This window comes from Sinohyriopsis cumingii, chromosome 17 (assembly GCF_028554795.1).
Source record: "Sinohyriopsis cumingii isolate HCF-2022 chromosome 17, ASM2855479v2, whole genome shotgun sequence".
Lineage (NCBI taxonomy): Eukaryota > Metazoa > Mollusca > Bivalvia > Unionida > Unionidae > Sinohyriopsis > Sinohyriopsis cumingii.
In genome coordinates this window covers 59,623,665-59,645,860 of record NC_142977.1, presented here as the reverse complement: position 1 = coordinate 59,645,860, position 22,196 = coordinate 59,623,665, and the positions used below count along the sequence as shown (strand labels likewise).

At 36.2% G+C, this 22,196-nt stretch overlaps 1 protein-coding gene across 1 annotated transcript in view; it reads left to right on the top strand.

The window, feature by feature from the left end:
- Positions 1-20,524, top strand: part of LOC149779042 (RNA-binding protein RO60-like) — a 51,388-nt gene extending 30,864 nt beyond the window's left edge. Inside the window, exons 5-8 of the mRNA XM_089939609.1 lie at positions 1,526-1,838; positions 5,484-5,729; positions 6,958-7,127; positions 12,531-20,524. Of these exons, the coding sequence (XP_089795735.1) occupies positions 1,526-1,838; positions 5,484-5,729; positions 6,958-7,127; positions 12,531-12,657 (856 nt within the window). The 3' untranslated portion in view covers positions 12,658-20,524. The remainder of the gene's footprint in view (positions 1-1,525; positions 1,839-5,483; positions 5,730-6,957; positions 7,128-12,530) is intronic.
- Positions 20,525-22,196: the final 1,672 nt, after the last annotated feature.

The window sequence follows — 22,196 nt, the reverse complement described above, 5'->3', positions numbered from 1 at the left end:
ATAAGTAATAGTGTTAGACATTACCCTCATGAAAACATGTACTATTTCTCAAAGTGTTTTTAACACTTTTGGGATAGAAAGCATGTTTAATATTGGCTACATTGCATGCAGTTGTACAGAAAAGCACTTGCCTCGATTGTGGGTGGTCATAGGTTCGAACCTGGCTGTATCATATCAGAGATTTATAAAAATGCTACATGTAACTGCCTCGCTTGGTGCTCAGCATTAAGAGGTTAGTGTCAGGTCTGGGCAGCCTGGTGTCAGGATGATGTGATTGAGTGGGGCATGATGCCACATGTCTGCAGCATGATGCCCCAGTGCAAGACATCAATGAAAACTGACACACTGCAGACATAAAAGCGATATGACCAAAATTGTTAAAGCTTTAAAATAATAATAATGCAGTTTGCTAATCCTGTCAGTTCAGTTTTTCTGTATTAGATAAATGCAATTTTTGTCAAGTAATTATATAGAATGTTTCAGCTAAATGTGATTTTTAAGTAATTGTATAAAATGTCTATCAGATACATGCAGTATTTAATTAATGATTTTGAATTTATCAGAAAATTTAATTTTGAAGTAATTATATTGAGTGTATGTATCAAATAAATGCTTATCTGTGATTGGCTTATGATAACACTTTAAGTATAACTGGATTTTTTTCTGCTTTTTTGACGACAACAGTATGATTGGAATTTTATCTGTGATGGCTTGAGATAACACAAGTATACTGGAATTTTATCTGTGATGGCTTGAAATAACACAAGTATAACTGGAATTTTATCTGTGATCGCTTGTGTTAACACTTTCAAGTATGATTGGAATTTTATCTGTTATGGTTTGTGATAACACTTACAAGTATGATTGGAATTTTATCTGTGAATTCCTTCAGTGTTTCAGTTTACTAGCATGGGTTTATTTTCTAAAATATGATTAATTATCAGTTTTAATCAAACTTGGCATGTGGTTACATCATGACAGTATCTGAAACCATTTACTGATCGCTGATCATTTATCCGTATTAAAGGTCAAAGGCCATAAATTTGTACTGCACTCATCTTGCAAATATGTTAATATGAACATACAAAGAAATAATTACCATTTGCACTCTCTTACAAGTTGAGTTAAACTGCAAGCAACAAAAATCATGATCTACTGTTACATAATATGTTGTTTGTTCTATGATTATTTCTTACAAACTCCACAGACCTAAATCTTGGGCATTATGAGATGGTAGATCTGGGTCTGTGCAGTTTGCAGTTGGACTCATCTTCTAAACAAGTACAAATGGTACCAGATATTGGAGATCATTTCAGTACTCAAGAATTAAATAGAATAAAAGGAGGATGGATTCCTGCAAATTTGTTCAAGCCAGTAGAGCACAAATCACATTGGAGGTATTTTGCCCTGGTAAACCATGCTCATTGATGTACAGTGGAAACAAATTATTTCCAGATATCAGTTATATGCACACACTTTTAAATTAAAAAGAGTTGAAAACAAAATTTCTTTTCACATCTGTCAGAATTGGACCATTTGCAATATACATTGCCATCAAGAATTACATGCGGGCATTTGCTGACAAATCGGAACTTAGGGGAGAGCACAGAGGCAAAGGTGCAGCCAAAAGGAGAGAACATGCCATCCCTGACACAAAAGCAGAACCTCAGAGCAAAAAGAAGAAAAAGAAAAGGAAAGATGATGGAAAGGAAAATGAAAATGAAAGTGACAACAAATTGGCAACATCCATGTCTCTCACGTATCTTACAGATAAAGTTGAAAAAGCTAATCCAGAGCTGTTCGAGGCCCTCCATACTTCCTTTAGAGTTGCTGTGGAGGTGAGTACTTGAGATCTAAAGATAGGTGAAAGATGAATTCTCGCCCCAAGTAGGGCTGGATTTGGGAATTAGCTAGCTTATGTCCCTAATGTTAATTTGATCAGGTAAGTTTTCTCAGAGAAAGATAATTTAGTAGAAAATTTGCTTTATCAAGTCAACCCCCTCATAGAACAGTGGTTCCCAAATTTTTTCAGGCCACCACCTCTTGGTTATCCTCAGAGCCCCTCTACCTTGACCTGTAAAAAGCATCGTTCAGCATTAGCACACACACACCCCCTTGGTAATACCACCACCCCTAAGGGGGCAGTGCTGCCTACTTTGGTAACCACTTGTTTAGAACATTACCCCACATGTCAGGTTAATATGGTAAATGAATTAGTTTATTTTAAACTGCATTCCAGTCATGTAACCAAGTATGACAAATCAAACAATGGTGGTGTGATGGGAATCTAAGTGATGAAAATGAAGAAAACGGTTAGTGAGGATCTGTTTATCAATATTAACAGAATCTACATTGAAAAGAACCAGCACCAGGATTAACAACAAATTTAGACCATATTGCAAAATGAAATCTGAAATGTATTGTGTCTGTAGTGAATTTCATGGAGTTATATGTGAAATAAGGAGTCACTTTTGATGAAGACCAATAATGTAAACTGCAATAAGTAAATCATATATTTTACCTTTCTGTGTGAGCTTTTTCTTTCTGCAGGTTCCATGAAATTCATATTTTTTGTACATAATTTTTTGGGAAAACAACTATTTTCCCGTGTCATCTTAACACATTAACCTCTGGAGGTTTTTCTTGTTTTGCCTGAAATTCAAGTAGGAAACACATTTTGAAAACTATTTCTGAATAGATCCAAAAAACACCAAATCTCATTTGATCTTTCAATAACATACTGCCTAGTTGTTTTAGAAACATTGTCAACTGTGCATCTGTACCGAAGTAACTAGGCATTATTCAGATCATTTCAGATTCAGAAGAGTTGATTGCATGAGCAGCAAGTGCCACGTCCCACTCAGACATCACATGGGTATCACATGCGGTGTGTTAGCTTCCTCGTGCTTTGTGTTAAGTTCATTCCTCTCCTCCCACCCCCCTGTTGTAGGCATTCTTTGGCTAGTGAGGTGTCATAACAGATTGTGAGTTAATCATGGCTACAATTTTTGAGGGTTGTTCAGGATGCATATTTTTGCTGTATTTATGAATATATGCCAAATTTTAATTATGTGTCTTGCTGGTTTTTATCATCATATCCTTTTTTGTTTGTACCCCTATTGCAAGCCTGCAACAACATGCACACCTTTTTCATATTTGAAAATTTTACTGTTCAGATTCCTCTGGTCATGAATATTCAGTAAATTTCAGCTGACACATAGTTTACCTAGTTGTGCGCCTGGAAATAATATTTAAATCAGAGATGGTCACAGGGGAAGATATTTTGATTTTGGGAGATTTGGCTTGGAATGACCTTGTATCATTATTGCTATTATTGTTAATATTTTTATTATTATTATTACATTATGAGTGATGTTTCTATATATGCACTGTTCAACAAAATCATGAAATAAGCATATGTGTTCTCTCCCAGATGTCTGCTCTGGTGGCCTAGTGGTTAGAGCGTCTGCCTCAGATGCGGGAGGTCATGGGTTCGATCCCCTGCCGAGTCATACCAAAGACTTACAAAAATGGTACTAACAGCTGCCTCGCTTGGCGCTCAGCATTAAGAGGTTAGTGTTAGGATTGGTTGGCCTGGTGTCAGGATAATGTGACTGGGTGAGACATCATGCTACATGTCTGCAGCATTATGCCTCAGTGCTAGACATCACTATAAACTGCCACATTGCAGAATCATAGCGATATGACTGAAATTGTTTTAAAGCTACGTTAAAAATCCAAATCACATCATATCACATAATTATTACATTATGAGTGATGTTTCTGTATATGCACTGTTCAATAAAATCATGAAATAAGCATATGTGTTCTCTCCCAGATGACTGCTGAAGTGGCCTAGTGGTTAGAGCATCCACCTCGGATGCGGTAGGTCATGGGTTCTATCCCCGGCCAAGTCATGCCAAAGAATTACAAAAATGGTACTAGCAGCTGCCTTGTTTGGCGCTCAGCATTAAGAGGTTAGTGTTATGACTGGTCTGCCTGGTGTCAGGATAATGTGACTGGGTGGGACATCGTGCTACATGTCTGCGGCATGATGCCCCATTGCTAGACATCACTATAAACTGCCATACTGCAGACATCGTAGCGATATGACTGAAAAATCGTTAAAGCTACATTAAAAATCCAAATCTCGCACACACATCTCTACTAGATTGTTCCACATAAGAATACCATACTTTGCTCACTGTAAAACCGTCTTATCAATTAAATCTTCACTGACCTAAAATAACCAGAGAACATTGCTTTGTGCACCATGACAAAACATAATTTCACTAGGGACTCGAATCTTACTATTGACTGTAGTTCTTCAGCGAACTTATAAATTTATTTTTGAAAACATCTGTTCACACTTTAAAAATAATTGGAACGCCCAGTTGCTCAACCCACTGAGATCAGGAGAGATGGCTTATGTGAATAGCCTGAGATGAATAGTTAATCGAAAGAAGCTTCTCATTTTGACCCATGAGCCAGAATTTTCAAATAAGTTTTTAATGTTACATGACTCCTGACCCTAATGAGAAGGGATGTAACTCGTATCTTTTCTCAAAGACAGATGCAAATGGACGAATGTATCAAAAATACCTGTCCCACTGGCACATATCTGCTGTGATACCATGACTACGTTTCACACGCTTTGACCTATTACCCTAAACTCCAATACCGAAATGGATTTTTTGTAGTGTTTGGCATTTTGGATGATTTACATTGTGTAATGGTTCTTGGGAATTAAACGGGGTAAAGTTTTCCTCTAAACATGGGTCATTTCTAACATTGTCTTGAATCTTGACATGACTCCCTCCATGAGCCTTTCATGCTTTGTCTGAATTTTTAAAAAATTTCAATTCAAGATTTCAGCAACAAAACTCTCTCTCTCTCTCTCTCTCTCTCTCTCTCTCTCTCTCTCTCTCTGATATGTTTGATGTCACTTTCCTCACCAGCTTCATCTGAGAACTCATTGCCAAACATTCTGTCCAAGATATTATTGTCCACCTCAACTAAGTCTGATTTCTCAGCCTACATACTATGAATTGCATATAAAGTGCCTGTTGCTACTTATGGTAGGTACTCTTCCATTGTTCCCAGCAGCAAAAGTGGCCATTTTCACCTAATTTAACCTAAGTTAAAAATGTGCGTTGGTAGTTTTGAATTGTTCAAAAGTTTCAGTAATAAATCATTCCAGCTAATTTAAGGATGTTAGGGATAATTACTAGAACAAACATGATAGGCCCTGGTCTGTAAGCACATTATGCTATGGCAGATCAGGATCTTTGTCGTTTGCAGTTGGACATAACTTGTAAGTGAATGTATTTGGTATCTTTGCATTCCTACTATAGTAGTAACAGTAGTGCCATTTGTAGTAGTAGTATAGCAGTAGCAGCAGCAGCAGCAATAGTGTTGAATAGTTTTATTGTCTAAAGAGCATCCACAAAAATTTGTAGATCATTATAATGTGATTTTCACAGAAAACCGTTCCAAGCACTGGCAAGCGTTTCCTTGTGGCAGTGAAGTCATCAGTGAGTGCTCTAGGCCAGACAATCCGGGGATGTCCAGCCCTGACTGCACTAGAGGTCATGGCAGTAATGACAGCTGTCATTGGCAAGAATGAGAAACATAGAGAGCTTGGTTTCTTCACTGCATCCTTCAACCTGTTGAAGTACCATGTCGAGCTGAAGGATTTGATACAAGAAATAGGTGGCAATGCAGCACCAGTAAGTATATTGTTTTTATGAAAACCATATTAGTGATTGGAGCAGACAAATACGATTGTTAAGGGGTATATATAATTACCCAAAAAGTTAATTTTCTTAGGCACCTAAAAAAACATTAACATTTTATTAAGGAAAAAGTTCTCTGCATTGATAATTATTTGGCAGATAATGATTATAATATTATTGGATTGATGGTGCATGAAATGTTAGATGGTATGAAAATTACAAATACAGCAAAGTTAAGTACCATTTGTCCTTGCTTATAAGGCAAATCCAACTACAAACTGCTCAGACCCTGGTCTGACATTACATAATGCACTATCAGATCTAGGTCAGATGTATTTTGTTGAGAGTGAGTACAGTCAGCAACATAGACCCTGATGTGCTGGTATATTGTGTAATAGCGGATCAGGGTCAGTGCTGTTTACATTTGGACTTGTAAGCAACAATTAGTGGCATATTCGCAGTTTAACACATAGGGCTGTTAAATTGAAATTCAGAATACACAAAACCAATGTATAGAAAAGTTTTAAAAAATTCATTTGATTAAAAAAATTATTTTGAAATTGATTTTAAGTTAGTAACCTCAAAACATAACCAGTAAAGTGCCAGTGATGTTTGTATCACCCACCGATTGGTCCAGCCACTTGTAGTTATGCTAGCCCCTCTTAAGCTAATCAGTTGAAAGAAGCCTTCATTAAACCTTTTGCTGTAGTGTGCCTTTAAACATTTTGCTACGTCTTTTTCATACAGCAAACTTGTACAGGAGGTTATTATTTGGGGGTTTCTCAGAAGGGAAATCAGAAAAATCAAATTATGTACATGTCAATTGCCTTTGCAATTTCTGGTTAGTTGGGTAGGTTTATTAAAAATTGATGTATTCCAGCAGGATCTTTTTGGTTGTGATTCAATAGGCGAAGTTGGGGAGGAAGAAATATGGGGTTTTAGGTAATGATGTGTAATATTATTATCTTAAAATTGATGTGTTGAAAGGTTGTTTTAATACGTAAAGTGACCTGTTCTAATTGCACTGTTTTGCAGTAAACTTGTTATAACAAACTTTTTATGTTTAAAAGAAGCATTGCTTACAAGTGTTTATACCTTTGACATCTTTAATACATTTCTTATTATTTAGTAATTTAAATTTGTGGCAGATAATTGCCACTATACTGTTGATTTGGTTAGGATGGATAACAGTGTAATACCAAGTAAAGTTTTAATTGGGTAGATTCCGCATCTGAAGTGTGACCCTGCTGCCCCTATCACATGGGCTTTGGAAAAGAAAAGGCCCTATGATGTCTTCCTCATAATGTCAGATGGGCAGGAAGCGAAGGGAGAGGTTTCACCTGCAGCCAGACTCAGTGAATACCGTGAGAAAATGAAACTTCCAGATACAAAGTAAGACCAAGTTGAATTTGTTTGTGTTGGTAGAAACCTCAGTCATTCCAGGTGCTCAGCAAAAATATGCCATGTTAACAAAAGCAACCTCAAATCACCAATCCCACAATTATCTGTAATGTAATTTACCATTAAGCTAGCAATTGAATCCACTAACTAGCAGGTGCCTAATAAACCAAAGTTCTGATATCTTGAATTATATTTTTTTTAAAGCTGTTTGGCAGAAATAAACTTTTTTTCTAGACAATATATTTTACTGTTTTATCAATTTAAGTTTATATAAAGGAATTTTAACTTTGTTGCTTGACCGCTCCAGTGGCCTAGTGGTTAGAGCATCTGCCTCTGAAGCGGAAGGTTGTGGGTTTGAATCCCGGCTGAGTCATATCAAAGACTTACAAAAATGGTACTAACAGCTGCTTCGCTTGGCGCTCAGCATTAAGACCTAAGTGTTAGGACTGGTCAGCCTGGTGTCAGGATAATGTGACTGGGTGGGACATAATGCTACATGTCTGCGGCATGATGCCCCATTGCTAGACATCACTATAAACTGCCATACAGCATACATTGTAGCGATATGACTGAAAAATTGTTAAAGTTACATTAACAATCCTAATCTCACATACACACACACTTTGTTGCTTAAACTTATGCACAGGTTGTTACAGTATGTTCCTTATTTGCTTCCAGTCTCTTGCACACCATCAGTTCATGTTATATGTAACAGTTCTAAAAATGGGTAAATTGACCAAATCTGCACTTTGTTTGCATTTCGTATTCCATATCAGTTCCATTGGTACTCCATTTACATTCCAGTTATGTTTTGCATTTTATCTCTCATCATTTTGCTACACCTGCAATAAGGCAAAGTGCATTATGTTTGAGTTTTACAATAACAAAACTTTGTGGATGGCTTGCCCTTGGATTAAGGAAGAACTCTATAAATTTTGGGGTCAAGCATTGAGATCACTCTGACTGAAAGAGAAATGGTTTCCACACAATAACAGTAGCTGTACATCACATAACTGGACCAAACTTTGTGGATAGCTTGCAGTTGGGGTAAGGAAGAACCTTAACATTTCAAGGTCAAAAGTCAAGGTCACCATTTCCAAAGGCATAAATATTGTTTCTGCAAAAATAAATTCAGTTATTTACCATGTGCCTGTACCAAAGTTGTTGATAACTTGCATATTGGTTAGGAGTGAAGCTTCTTTATTTGGGAATCAAAGGCCAAGGCCACTTTCGCTCCTGGAGGAAATATGTTTATTTTTTGTCTTATAACTTTTGTGCCCTGAACAGAATTTGTGGAAGGCTTATACCTGAGGCATGGAAGGGGCCTAATGATTTTGGGGTCAGAAGGTCAGAGGTCAAAACCATTTAGACTTAAAGAAGAAGGGACTAATGCTCTACTGAAAAAAGAATTTAGAGAATTAAAACTTATACCATTTTTTATTTATAACTACCGATTGTTTAAACCATTTCTGATGTTCTTGAGTGATTAAGATTGCCAAATTATCCATTTTGACAGCCATAGTGGTTGTAAGAATACCACCACTTTGCTTCAGACAAGCTAGACACCATTACTTTTGTTGAAAACCCCATGTCAGTAAGACCATTTATTCAGGAGAATTAAATACAAGATTTTCAATGTGTGCATCATGACAGCCATATTGGATCTGTGGTGCACTATTTTCATTTAGGACCAAATAAATATCATAAGAATTCTTTTGATGAAAACCCAATTTCAGTATGATTTTTAATTCTTGAGGACAGGAAGATTTTCAAGATGGCCATCATGGTGGTCATATTGGATGTAATATCTGCATCGATTTCATTCTGAACTAGCTTGACACTGTAAGAAGCCTTTTGGTAAAAAGCTCAGGTTGGTACAAGTCAATTTAGGAGGATGAGAAGATGCCATGGTGACCATACTTGAAGTCAGTTCAACACCATAGACTTGTAAACGCCATTTTGGAATATTGGTGTGACTTTACGACTAGGAGGAGTAACAATAAGATTTTAAATATGGATGCTGTAGTAGCTGTGTCTGATTGGCACATTTATTTTATGTAAAGCAAACGAGACACTAATACATCGTTTGGTGATAACCTGATCTTGATAAATCTTTCTGTCCCTGGGAGTAGTAATAAGAAGATTTTCATGATGGTTGCTATGGTGGCGATATATAAGGACATGGTTATGGTATGTCCAACAAGAAATTAATGTCTCTCCAGACTTAGTTTTGTTCAAGGCTTCAGACTTCACATTTTTACCATGCATGAGTTTCATGTTGGAGCTTCTTTATAAGTGATGGCTTCTAACTGATCCACTTTTGGATCCATTCATTAATTCCATTGGTTTTAATTAGTCATTCATTACTGTGTTTTGTATGTGTGGTCTCTGCTTTCTTGAAAATGCACACATAAACAGAAAGCAAATAGATGCTTTCTGTTAGTATATGTATTTATAATTTATAAGCTGATTTTGCCTCAGTGCACCTTGGTCAAAATGGCAAATTTTGGTGGTTGCTTATAGGAGAAACTGCAAGGTTGCCCATCATCCAGGTAAAATGGGCAGAAGATCATCTGCTAGTGACCTTATCAGGATGCATCTCTTTACTTGGACATTACTCACAATTCTGTGTCAAGAGTCTTAATTTGAAAATATTCAAATTATTTTAATTTAGCTTAATGGGAGGAAGAAAATGTTTTAATGCCTTTTGGAAAACTGATTTCTGTGTAAATATAAAGCAGGTTTAGTTATCACTCAAGTAGGATGATTTGTATGGATGAATATAAACTACTTTTTCCAATGAAGGTCTATCCACTTCCAGTCAAGGAATACTGTTTTTAATAGTTGTTGTTTTGTGGAATTAATGCCATTACTCAGCGCAAGATAGACTCTATGTGGTGGCCAGTATAACTGGTGGATGAAGAACCTGGGAAAACCCTAGTAAGAACCACCAATCCACAGGAAGCTACTGGCAAGCCTTCTCACATGCCCCACATTGGCTGAGCCCAGACTCGAACCCACTTGCACAAAGGTGAGATGGCAGTGATTGGTAAAGGTGAGTGCTCAAGACCACTCGGTGACCCAGAGTCCCCTAATAGGAGTAATACATTACCTGTCACTGTTGCATTGCTTGGTCCAAGTCATAGAGGAGGAGGGTTCCACATATGCCTATAATGTAGGAGTCAGACTAGGACTGTGTTTCTTCTGTTCCTGTGTTCTATAAAATGTCATACTAATTTTAGAATGGATTTTTTAGTTTAGATGTGGGGACTTGTATCTTGCAAAGCACTAGTGGCAAGAAAGTATACCATAATTAAAATTAGTTTTACCAACCCACAAAAATTGCATGTATGAAGTTCGTGATAAAATGTGCATGGAATACAGAGTTTGTGACATATAGAGGGCCCCAGCATTGTAATATGGAATGCAGAGTTTGTGACACAGAGGGTACCATGCATTGTAATATGGAATGCAGAGTTTGTGACATATAGAGGGGCCCAGCATTGTAATATGGAATGCAGAGTTTGTGACACAAAGGGTACCATGCATTGTAATATAGAATGCAGAGTTTGTGACACTGAGGATACCATGCATTGTAATATGGAATGTAGAGTTTGTGACGTATAGAGGGCCCCAGCATTGTAATATGGAATGCAGAGTTTGTGACACAGAGGGTACCATGCTTTGTAATATGGAATGCAGAGTTTGTGACACAGAGGGTACCATGCATTGTAATATGGAATGCAGAGTTTGTGACACAGAGGGTACCATGCATTGTAATATGGAATGCAGAGTTTGTGTCACAGAGGGTACCATGCATTGTGCATGGATCTACAGTTTATTATAAGTGCATATAGAGAGCTTATTATAGAGGCATATATAGGGCCCCTGCTTTGTACTATGGAATACAGACTGTATGACATATACAACAGCCTGCATTGCAATATGGAATACAGAGTGTATGACATATATAGAAACCTGCATTGCAATATTGAATACATACTGTATGACATATACAGAACTCTGCATTGCAATATGGAATACAGACTATGACATATACAGAACCCTGCATTGCAGTATGGAATACAGGCTGTATGACATATACAGAACCCTTCATTGCAGTATGGAGTACAGAGTGTATAACATATACAGACCCCTGCATTGCAGTATGGAATACATACTGTATGACATATACAGAACCCTGCATTGCAATATGGAATACATACTGTATGACATATACAGAAACCTGCATTATAATATGGAATACAGACTATGACATATACAGAACCCTGCATTGCAATATGGAATACATACTGTATGACATATACAGAAACCTGCATTGCAGTATGGAATACAGAGTGTATGACATATACAGAAACCTGCATTGCAATATTGAATACATACTGTGACATATACAGAACCCTGCATTACAATATGGAATACAGACTGTGTGACATATACAGAACCCTGCATTGCAATATGGAATACAGACTGTGTGACATATACAGAACCCTGCATTGCAATATGGAATACAGACTGTATGACATATACAGAAACCTGCATTACAATATGGAATACAGACTATGACATATACAGAAGCCTGCATTGCAATATGGAATACAGACTATGACATACAGAAACCTGCATTACAATATGGAAAACAGAATATGACATATACAGAACCCTGCATTACAACATGGAATACAGACTATGACATATACAGAACCCTACATTGCAGTATGGAATACAGGCTGTATGACATATACAGAACCCTGCATTGCAATATGGAATACAGAGTGTATGACATACACAAAACCCTGTATTGCAGTATGGAATACAGAGTGTATGACATATACAGAACCCTGCATTGTAATATGGAATGCAGAGTTTATGACGTATAGGTGGCCAATGTGTTATGCATGAAATATAGTTGATGGCACATGTAGGACCCCTACATTGTAATGAGGTAAAACATTTTTAAGTTTTGCAGATTATCTTGTGGGTGAACTGGTTAACAAAAGTGTTACAAATGAAAATAACTTGTAATTTAGAATACTCTGTATTAATTGTGCTGAATAAGAAGTTGCAAAGTCACTGTTGTTGTACAAGAATTTGAAAGCCTGCAATCTGCCATTGATTATTCTTTTAACTGAAATTGATAATCTTTTATCAGTTAATGAATTTGTTACAATTACTCAGATTTCATGGTGTCAAGGTTTGTTCCCTGATGTACTTAGGCTTCCTGCCCTGCTTACTGGGGCAGAAAGCACTGCATTTAAACAGTACACTCTGCATCACCTTTTTATAATAGCATTTTCTGTTTCAACAAAAACACAAACGTCTTTTACATATGTTTAAATTTATTATGTCATTTTAAAACTTTGTTCCTTTCAGGATGATCATTTGTGGTCTACTGAGCCCAAAGATGGACTTTGCAGAAGAAGTTGGGATGATGGATATTGGAGGATTTGACACAACAGTACCAGAAGTAATACACAAATTCTTAGAGGGAGAAATCTAAAGAGAAGATCTGAATACCTGAGGAGGAGCTACATGAATATCATAAATTGTAGATTTTCTTACCACCTTTATTTTATGAGAATCAACTTTATTGTGTTGGGTATTTCTGCTTAAGAGCATTGCACATGATGTTGTTTTGATCATCCTTCATCACAGACCTGTTAATTGCAAAGGCAATAGGTACTTAGAATTCTGGGGAAAACAATCGGAAATAAGATTATTACTGTTCAGTATGATCCAGAGTGACTTACTTTGCCAGTCAGTGTGTTGTTCGGATAAATTTGACTCATTGAGTGGGTTAATTGTGAGGGTAGATAAAAAAATACAAGGAAACAGAGTGGGAAAAAATAGAAATTGGCTAGATAGATGAGGTTCTTGATGGGAGGTTACTGTTACTGGAGGTTGGACTGTAGGTCTTTCAAGATAACATTTTTCAGACAGGTATATAGTCAGACACCTGCGTAGACGCTACTTGTATACATAAAGTAGAATTGGTTTATAGAATTGTGTTTATAATAGTCGGCCTAATCCTCACAGTGCAGCTCTTAAAGTTTTGACATCATGTCATGTTTTACCAAGATGTATTGTAGTCCAGGCCTTTGTAATGGCCTGGCAATATGTGTGACAGTCCAGGGTGTCATTTTTCTGAGTTTGCAATTTTTGTCTTCTCTTAGAGTTACTGGCACCAGGGCGTCATTATGTCCAGCACAAACTTACAGTAGTCCAGATCATAGTACTGTGAAGTGTGGTAGATAAAACATAACTTATATGGTCACAACCTCAAATAATGAATCTCGTGTGAAATACAGTAGGACCTGTTTTGAAAGGTCACCCTTTCTGCCAAAAGGTAGTGGTCTCTCAAAACAGGTGGTTGGTCATCACAGGTTATAACACTAAATGATCATTAAATCAGCACGGATAACCTGGTCTCAAGACAGGTGGTCTTTCATATCAGTGGTCTCTCAAGACAGGTTTTACTGTACCAATGTAATAACCATTGTACTGAAAAAATTTACACACCATCCAATTTTCTGTGTTTGATAAGAGGAGATGATCTTTAAATCATTGTAAGTTTTATTAAAGTTTTAATACTCATGTTATTATAGCATCGGCAGTTAGTGACGGTATTTTTTTCCACATTTATCTCTGTAATGTCCTATACATGGAGATATATATTTAATTAAGAGTACCACAAGAAAATGCACACCACTGTATACATTATTTGTTAATTTTAGATTTTTTGCATCTGTAGAGATGTAATATTATCAGTATTTACTTTTACTGGAAAGCTTATAGAATGGTTTGTTGTATGTTACCTCTAGTTATCACCACTCCTCTTAAATTGATTTGAGGATTGCCATGAACTTACACTTACCTTGAAATTACACACACATTAATCTAAAGATTTATTATGTCCTAAATAAAAATAGTGTCACTCAGACATCTAGTATGGCTGCCGTAGTGGCCATTTTGAAAATCTAGTCATTGCTACTCCTCCTTAATAGATGGTCATATAAATATAGGGTTTTCACATAAAGACTTTCTCTGGTGTCTAGTTTGAAAATTTTTTTGATCTGTCCTCCAATCTGACAGCTGTGGAATCCATTCTATAGAAACCTTTTTATGAGATCTAATTTGTCCTAAATAAGAATGGTGACAGCCTGATCTCCTTTGTGGCTGCCATGGCAACCACCTTGAAAGATTTGCTATTGATGCTTCTCATGGACGAATGGGCATATCTACATGCATTTTTCACCAAATTACTTCTTATGATGTCTGTTTTCTCATTTGATGATTGGGCATATCTACATGCATTGTTCACCAAATTACTTCTTATGATGTCTATTTTCTCCCTAGATGAAATTGTGCCAATCTGACATAAAAATTTTTTAACAGCAGTCATCATGAAAAAGTTATTGCTTTCCTCCTTTTGATCTGTCAGTGCTGTTTGTAACAGATCTGTCCTCACCAAATGTAATACAAGATCTATCAGCACCAAATTAGTGAAAGGTGGCAGCACTGTATAATGTATCCATGTGCATTAGATCTGTAAATGCAGAATGTGAAAAGATCTGTCAGCATAATTGTAACAAATGGTCTATAAAGCATCAAATGCAGCAGAACATTTCAGCACAAACAGAACCTGCAAACCTTCTGGTAAGGATTCCAGCAGAATGTTATAGTGTCATATAATCTCTGTTGCATATTCATGCATCCATGACTTATTTTTGTCTTGCCTGTGATGAATATTGCAAAAGGTGAGACAAAGCTACCCTCCATGTGTCTGTCCATGGTTAGCTTTGCTTTTTAAGGGTAGTATTTCCTATCATGGAGGTTGTCTTCTCCCGTTCTGCATAAATGCATAAAGGGGAAAGAAATATCCATGACAGCAGTGTATCTTTAATGTTAAGATCACATGGAACAATTGTTTTAACTGGATGTGGATATTCGATGGTTGCATTTCTAGATCTGGCAGTATTATTATTGGTTTGAATGAAATGGCATCACACAAAGTACAGATGATTACCGTTGGATATAAGTATCACATTGGTCAGGTTCCTGTTTCATTTTTAGGAAACAAATATCTCTCGGGATGGGCATTGAACATTCAGCTAGAATTGCCAATATAGATCGCATAGGGGATGATGTATCCTTAGGGTGAAAGGTTTTGATATTTTGTGGTAAATTGTAAAGATCTATTTAAGGGCTGTACGTTATGTTTCCATGCATGTGTTGGCAGATTTTTTGTATATTAGCAGAGGAATGAAGTGGTTCAAATGTCAAAGGTCAAGGTTGCTGGAGTTTAATCGTGCATGACTAAGGCTGCAGCAGCACTGTCACAAGCAAGACAATACATTTTAGATTGGTTTTCTGGAAGAAAAATATGTCCTTGTGAAATAGAAGTTATTGACAGGATGAACTGTTCCTTTTCTGCATAATATTTGTCAGTGTTGTATTTAGGGGCTTTTATAAGTAAGAATTGGCACATTATTTTTGTGTTTGATATGAAAACAATTGTAGATCAAACAGCCAATAGTTTTACTGTAAATACAGGTCAGAGCATGTCTGCTTTGAATGTGTTTTGAAATTATTCAATAGTGTGAATCAAAAAGAATTGGTATGCTTTGTTGTAGTGTCATTTTGAAGCCAAGGGCAAGCTTTCTGTTTACAAATTTATTTTCAGCTCATGGTAGCAGGATTTCTTTGCTCATGCTTGTGTATACATGTTTAAATTATACTAACACCTGAATCCACTCCCATGCAATCCACACACACAGCAAGTTTCTTTGTGGAAGCATATTATTGTTGGTGGAGGTGTCAGTTCCAGCCAGTGAAATTGCATGATATATATACACCTTTCAGGTACATTGTCGCTAGTCCTTTTGCTAGTCTGTGAAATTGCATTACTGTGAACAGTCATTGCATTTTGTTATGTGGTTCTAATGAATATTTTCATTGGTGAAGTGAACTGCTTCAATCCACCTTGAAAATGTTCACAGGTATTAGTGCAATGTGAGGCAAGGGTTCAAAATGGAGTTGGCAAGTTCCATGGAAACCTTTGCTTGCAAAGATGCCTAGGCAGGCATTTTAAAAAAGAAATTCTTTAACTTGCACAGTATTAGATTAGATTGCATGTTCTTTATACTTTTTGAGGTTATTTGGCTTCGAACAAGTTGAGCAATAGTAGCACTTCTCGTCAGAGTCCTTAATCCCTTGTCAATTCAGGTACTCCTGTTTTTATTGTTGACAATATACATGTACAATGATTATTATATTTTAAACTTTAACTCACAATCTGATTTATCAAGGAATGCTAACTTGTATCACAAATAAAAGATACATGTATACACTTGGAATGTACAGTTTTCAATATAATATATGCAGATGTGTTAAGAAGTACACGCATCTCTTTTGGTAAAAAATTATCTATTTTAAAGTATGTCTCTTGATCCCAACATGAGAAGCAGTGGCTAAATTGGTCTTGAACATTGTGATCTTTGGAATGTCTTCCCACCAGCATGATTGTTGAGATGGAAACAGCAGTTAAATTGGTCTTGAACATTGTGATTTTTGGAACACCATCCTGCATACCCATTGTCTAATTTCTATTTTGGAACACCATCCTGCATACCCATTGTCTAATTTCTATTTTGGAACACATTACTGCATACCCATTGTCTAATTTCGATTTTGGATCACCAACCTGCATACCCATTGTCAAATTTCAATTTTGGAACACCATCCTGCATACCCATTGTCTAATTTCTATTTTGGAGCACAATCCTGCATACCCATTGTCTAGTTTCTATTCAGCTTAATGGGTATCAGTCTCAGTAATAGATTGTGAATGTTTTATTGGGTTGATTACATTGGGAGAGACATTTAACTACCAAAGTGGAAAGTTCTCAGCATTCAGAAAGCTCTGTGTGTGTGTGTGTGTGGTCATACTGCAAATTGCATAGACCCAGATCTTCCGCATACTGTTCTGGCAGATCTGGGTTTATGCACTTTCTTAGGAGTAATCAGTAGAACGATTTACATACACCCTTATCTGCCAGAGAATTATGCAAAGGCAGATCAGTGTCAATGTTGTTTGCAGTTTAACCTGAAATGTATACAGATATAAATGGTATGAATGGCTTACTATTGTAATCTTGGCTAGAACGTACCGAGGAAGTTGTGTATCAAATAAAAAAGGGCAAGCAAAATAGAAAGGGCCAGAAATGAGTAAAATATTTTAAATTGAAATAATTCACATTTAATTTTACAACTACACCTTTTCATAAACTCCAAGAAGTTATCTGCTGGAACATGTCATAAGATGTATCGATTGTACAGTTGCCACCATTTGTTATTTCTTATGACATGCAGGATGATGGAGAAAGAGGACTTAATACTTTTCTAGTTATGTATATTGACTGGATGAGTACTTTGTTCATTTCTAGTTGTGTACATTGACAGGATGAGTAGATTTCATTTCTGTAGTAAAAGTCATATAGTTCATGTAGGCATTCAACACATTGTTTGGAATTTGATTTTTCATATCTTTAAATGGCAATTATTCACTTTATTTAGATCCTGGTACATTATTTACATGTCCTGAGAAGTTGTTGTTGTTGTTGTTGTAGGGTTTAACGCCATTTTCAGCACACGATAGGCTATACATGGCAGCCAGTATTAATGGTGGAGGAAGAACCCAGGAAAACCCTGGAAAAAAACCACCGACCCACGAGAAGCTACTGGCAAGCTTTCTCACATACCTACATTGGCCGAATCCGAGACTCGAACCCACGCAGGCAGAGGTGAGATGGCAGTGATCTGTAACAGAGAGCACTTTGGACCACTCGGCCACTCGGGGCCCCTGTCCTGAGAAGTACACATGGCAAAATCTAAAGAGATTTTTGGACATGATCAACCTAAGGGTGTGATCCAGTACAATCTGGATTGAATATCATGCACTGTGACATCACAGTGAAAGCTGCACATTGATAAACAAAATCATACAACCCTATATTGCAATGATTAGACTTGACGTGCTCTTTTCTTGGCCCAGTTTAATACATGATAATCATTGTTAAAGTCCATAGCAGTCTATTATTTTTTTAGAACAGTTAAGTTCCAGATCATTCAACAATCAGGACTGAATAGACTTTGGTTAAGCGAAATTAATATTAAATTTTTAAACAACTTGTATTTGAGTAAATGTGCATGCATGACCTGTGTGAGGTGTATTATACTTATTTACATTGACAGGATGTGTACATTGTTCAAGACCTTTTTACCTATGCTCTTATTATGACAAGGTTTAAAGTCGTGGAATTTACCCAGCTTTAAAATTTATCAGTCTTTGGTGAAGGTATCAGCCTTTAATTGTTCAAGACCTTTTTACCTATGTTCTTATTATGACAAGGTTTAAACTCGTGGAATTTACCCAGCTTTAAAATTTATCAGTCTTTGATGAAGGTATTATGGTAAATAACGGTATATATTTAGGCACATTATCAATATTTGCCTTTTTTTTGAGGTTATATGATGAATTGTCCACCCCTGTCATAGCAGAGTGCTGAGTGCTATGGATGGACAAGCCATCATTTCACTTTTAATCGGGGACACTTTTAATACATTAATGGACAGTCATGAACCGCTTTGTGAACTGTTTGCAAGTGATGCTAGTCATTTTTGAAGAGGACTACTGGTCCAAACCCTCAGGGAAATTAAGAGTTACATAATGGACACATGAAACCAGTATACGGTGAATTTTTTTTGCATGTGAGGGTAACATGATATGACATGGAGGATAATAGAGGGGTATCTTAACAGACAAAATATTTTAAGCTTTTTAAGGCTTTGAATGTATGAACAAATTCTGATTAGTTTATTGTATAGCTTCAAATTCATTTGACAACTGTATTTAGAAATGTACTGTCTCCATCCTTTCTTTGTTGTATTCCACAAAGGGCATATAATACACATAGTTAATAGTCCATCTCTCTGCTCATTTGTTGATACATGTGTCTGTATTTTCCTTCCCTTGCATTAATTTTGTAAACGTTAATCAGTGTTTTAGGTAGATGAGTTCTAGTTTGGACAACATTTGGTTTAGACAGTGTCATAGAGTATGTTTTCATTCACAAGTTTTTAGGAAAAACATGTGGAAATAGTCTTTTTGAGTGTAGCCTGAATGTTTTGTTATTTTGAGCATTTTTGCTTGGATGTGTATTAATTAGGGAGATTTTTCACCCAAGTTGTAATTATCATTCAGCTGACATTATTTATATGATCTTGTTGTGAATCACTGTTTTTCTTTTTACTGAAATAATTTTTTTAAAATATGTTTTGAATTACAATTTGATTTTGCAGGTATGCATGCAAATTTATATATACATGTATATGCATATGTTTATGTTAGCAGTGATGTATATTATAGGTTCGTACTCAGTGTGAATGACTCTTTGTACAGTGGAAACCAGTTTTTCTGAATATTTATTAAACGTTCAGATAGATCCTTGATTTAAATCGGCATTCTCTATACAAGTTTGCCAGATGATTATGATCTGAAATTGGAATCAAAACTCCTGCAAGACTTTACATTATCAGAAAGTATTGAGCTGAGGAAAGTTTCAGTTCTATATTATGCATGTGCAATTAATGTCCTTCCTTTGTGAGCTTACATGATAAATTAGCACATATGCAGCATACCGTGTGTACTCGTTTCAAAGTAGAGACCAGCTGCAATGATCTGTCATTACATAATCTGCTGGCTGATCAGGGTCTGTTGTTCTACTGATTCCTACTAATAAATTGCATAGATCTAAATCTGTCAATGCATTATGCAACTTCAGACATGGGTCTTTGCAGTTTCAGTCATCTTATAAGCGAGTATATATTGTACGCTGTGTTAACAAATGGCTCCCATGAATGTTAAACATGCTGCAAGCTGCTAATAATCTTGGTGCAAGGAATACTTGGGGGTTGGGGGCAAGGAGTTGCTTTATTATGAGTCACATTAGGATAATATAATGTTAATTTATCAGTATGTGAGGGCAAGATGTGATTTTGATGACAATATGCATTGATTGACATCTGACAAGATGGATTTTTTTTTGTAGGCAAGAAATAGATGCTGAATGGCATTTATTCAGATTTCAATCACCGAGCAGAGGAATTTGAAACCTTGAATTGGATCATATATTGCTATGAAAACACTTTAATTGGGTATTCATCGAATAAGCTTTGCATCAGTTGTCTCGAAACAAGAGACAATGTTTTATTTATTTCTTGAAGCCATTGTCCATAGGGCTTATACAAACACCTCAGCAACTAGTATTTAGAAATGAACAAGATGAATAAAGCTTTTTTTGCTACCAGTTTTGTTTTACTCATCTTGATTTTAGACATTAATTTTTATCAGTGTCCTCTACTGCATTATGTGCCTAGCTTTTATTGAGAATTTATTTTCATGGACATCAGGTTTTTCATTGTTTTGCAAACAATGTCATTTTCATAAATACTCTAATTTGTGGAAGTGTTTCGATGGATGGGGAAAGGGTCTTATTGCCAGATGGATAACTTTTGGGTCTTTCAATTTGTGGTCTGTAGCAACATTGTGATCTGGAAATAATGGTACACTACAAAAAAATAGTGGATTCATTGTTAGCACAAGTTGTTCTCAAATTTAGTGTTGTGGAAGATTTGAACCAGTTGTAGAATGTAACCTGCTACTGAATAACTTGTTTATTCATGATTTGCACTATTTTTGTTAGTTGCTGTAGCAAAATGTAAGTTTACGTGTCAAATTTTTCTTCAGCAGTTAAAACATATCCTAGACAGTAAAAAAAAGTAAAGAAAAGATCATGCAGTAAATGTTTTCATGTGACAGCTGGTGCTGACGACCAGGAGATAACAAATACATTTTGAAAGAGTTCAGCAGAATACCCAGTCTTCCCAGCAAATGACTTGATGATGCATTGTATGCCACCACCATACTTCCTGGAGGGAGCATGTGCCCATATCATTTGTTACTTCAGGTACCCACTATCACAAACTGTTTCCATTCTGCAAATTTGATGGACTTGGTGGATTCACATGACATTTAACACTTCATAGAAAGAATACCCAATTCATCATTGATTTTCAACATTGTTATTAATATTGGAATGAATAATGGCCCATTTAACTCGACTTTGTAAGTTTTCCCTCTCAGAAAAGTTTTTGATTGCAAACTAAACCAAAATTAATAAGAAAATATAAAAAAATGGCAGTGTTGACCCATTTGAATTTGAAATGAACATTCTTCAACTGCACCATCATTTAGATCCTGTGGCTATACTTCGTACCAGATTTATTTTCAGCATGCGAAATTGCCACCAGCCAGAAGTCCAAAGCCAGCTAATCTCACATTGGACTGGGTCAAAATCTGAGTAGCCAGTCGTTCCAGCCAGTTGTAATTTTAGGTATATTGAGTAAATCTAACCTACAAATTGGATAGTTTATGATTATAAAAGAAACAACATAAACTATGTGACAACAAAATATTGCTGACTTATGATAACCACTTACAAATCTAGCCAAGATGAAATATAAATAATTTGCATGTAGAGACATCTGGATGTCATAAAACTACAAAGTGAACACATCCACGGGAAAAAGAACTATTTAAAAAGAATATGACACTATCAAACAAAAGTAACGCTTTGCAATGGATTACAGAATTCACTTTGAATATGGGATGCATGCAAGGAACATAACATTATAGTTTCAGCCAACACAGGCAGCATGTATTCCATCCCGATCCCCCAAATTTAAAAATGAAAAGCATCAGAAATATAACAAATGTGCAGAACTTGTTCATTACATAGATTTATAATTTCCATCTTGTGTGTACCTAAGCAGTCCCCGATATTGTTTTCTCCATGTTTCAAACCAAATGAGGTTTTAAATGTGAATGAGGAGCCTGCCTGCTCATTGTCACTTGACAATGCTGGAAGAGTCCATTTTTGGCAATTCGCTACCCAAGGTTCCGATATAACCCTATCTACA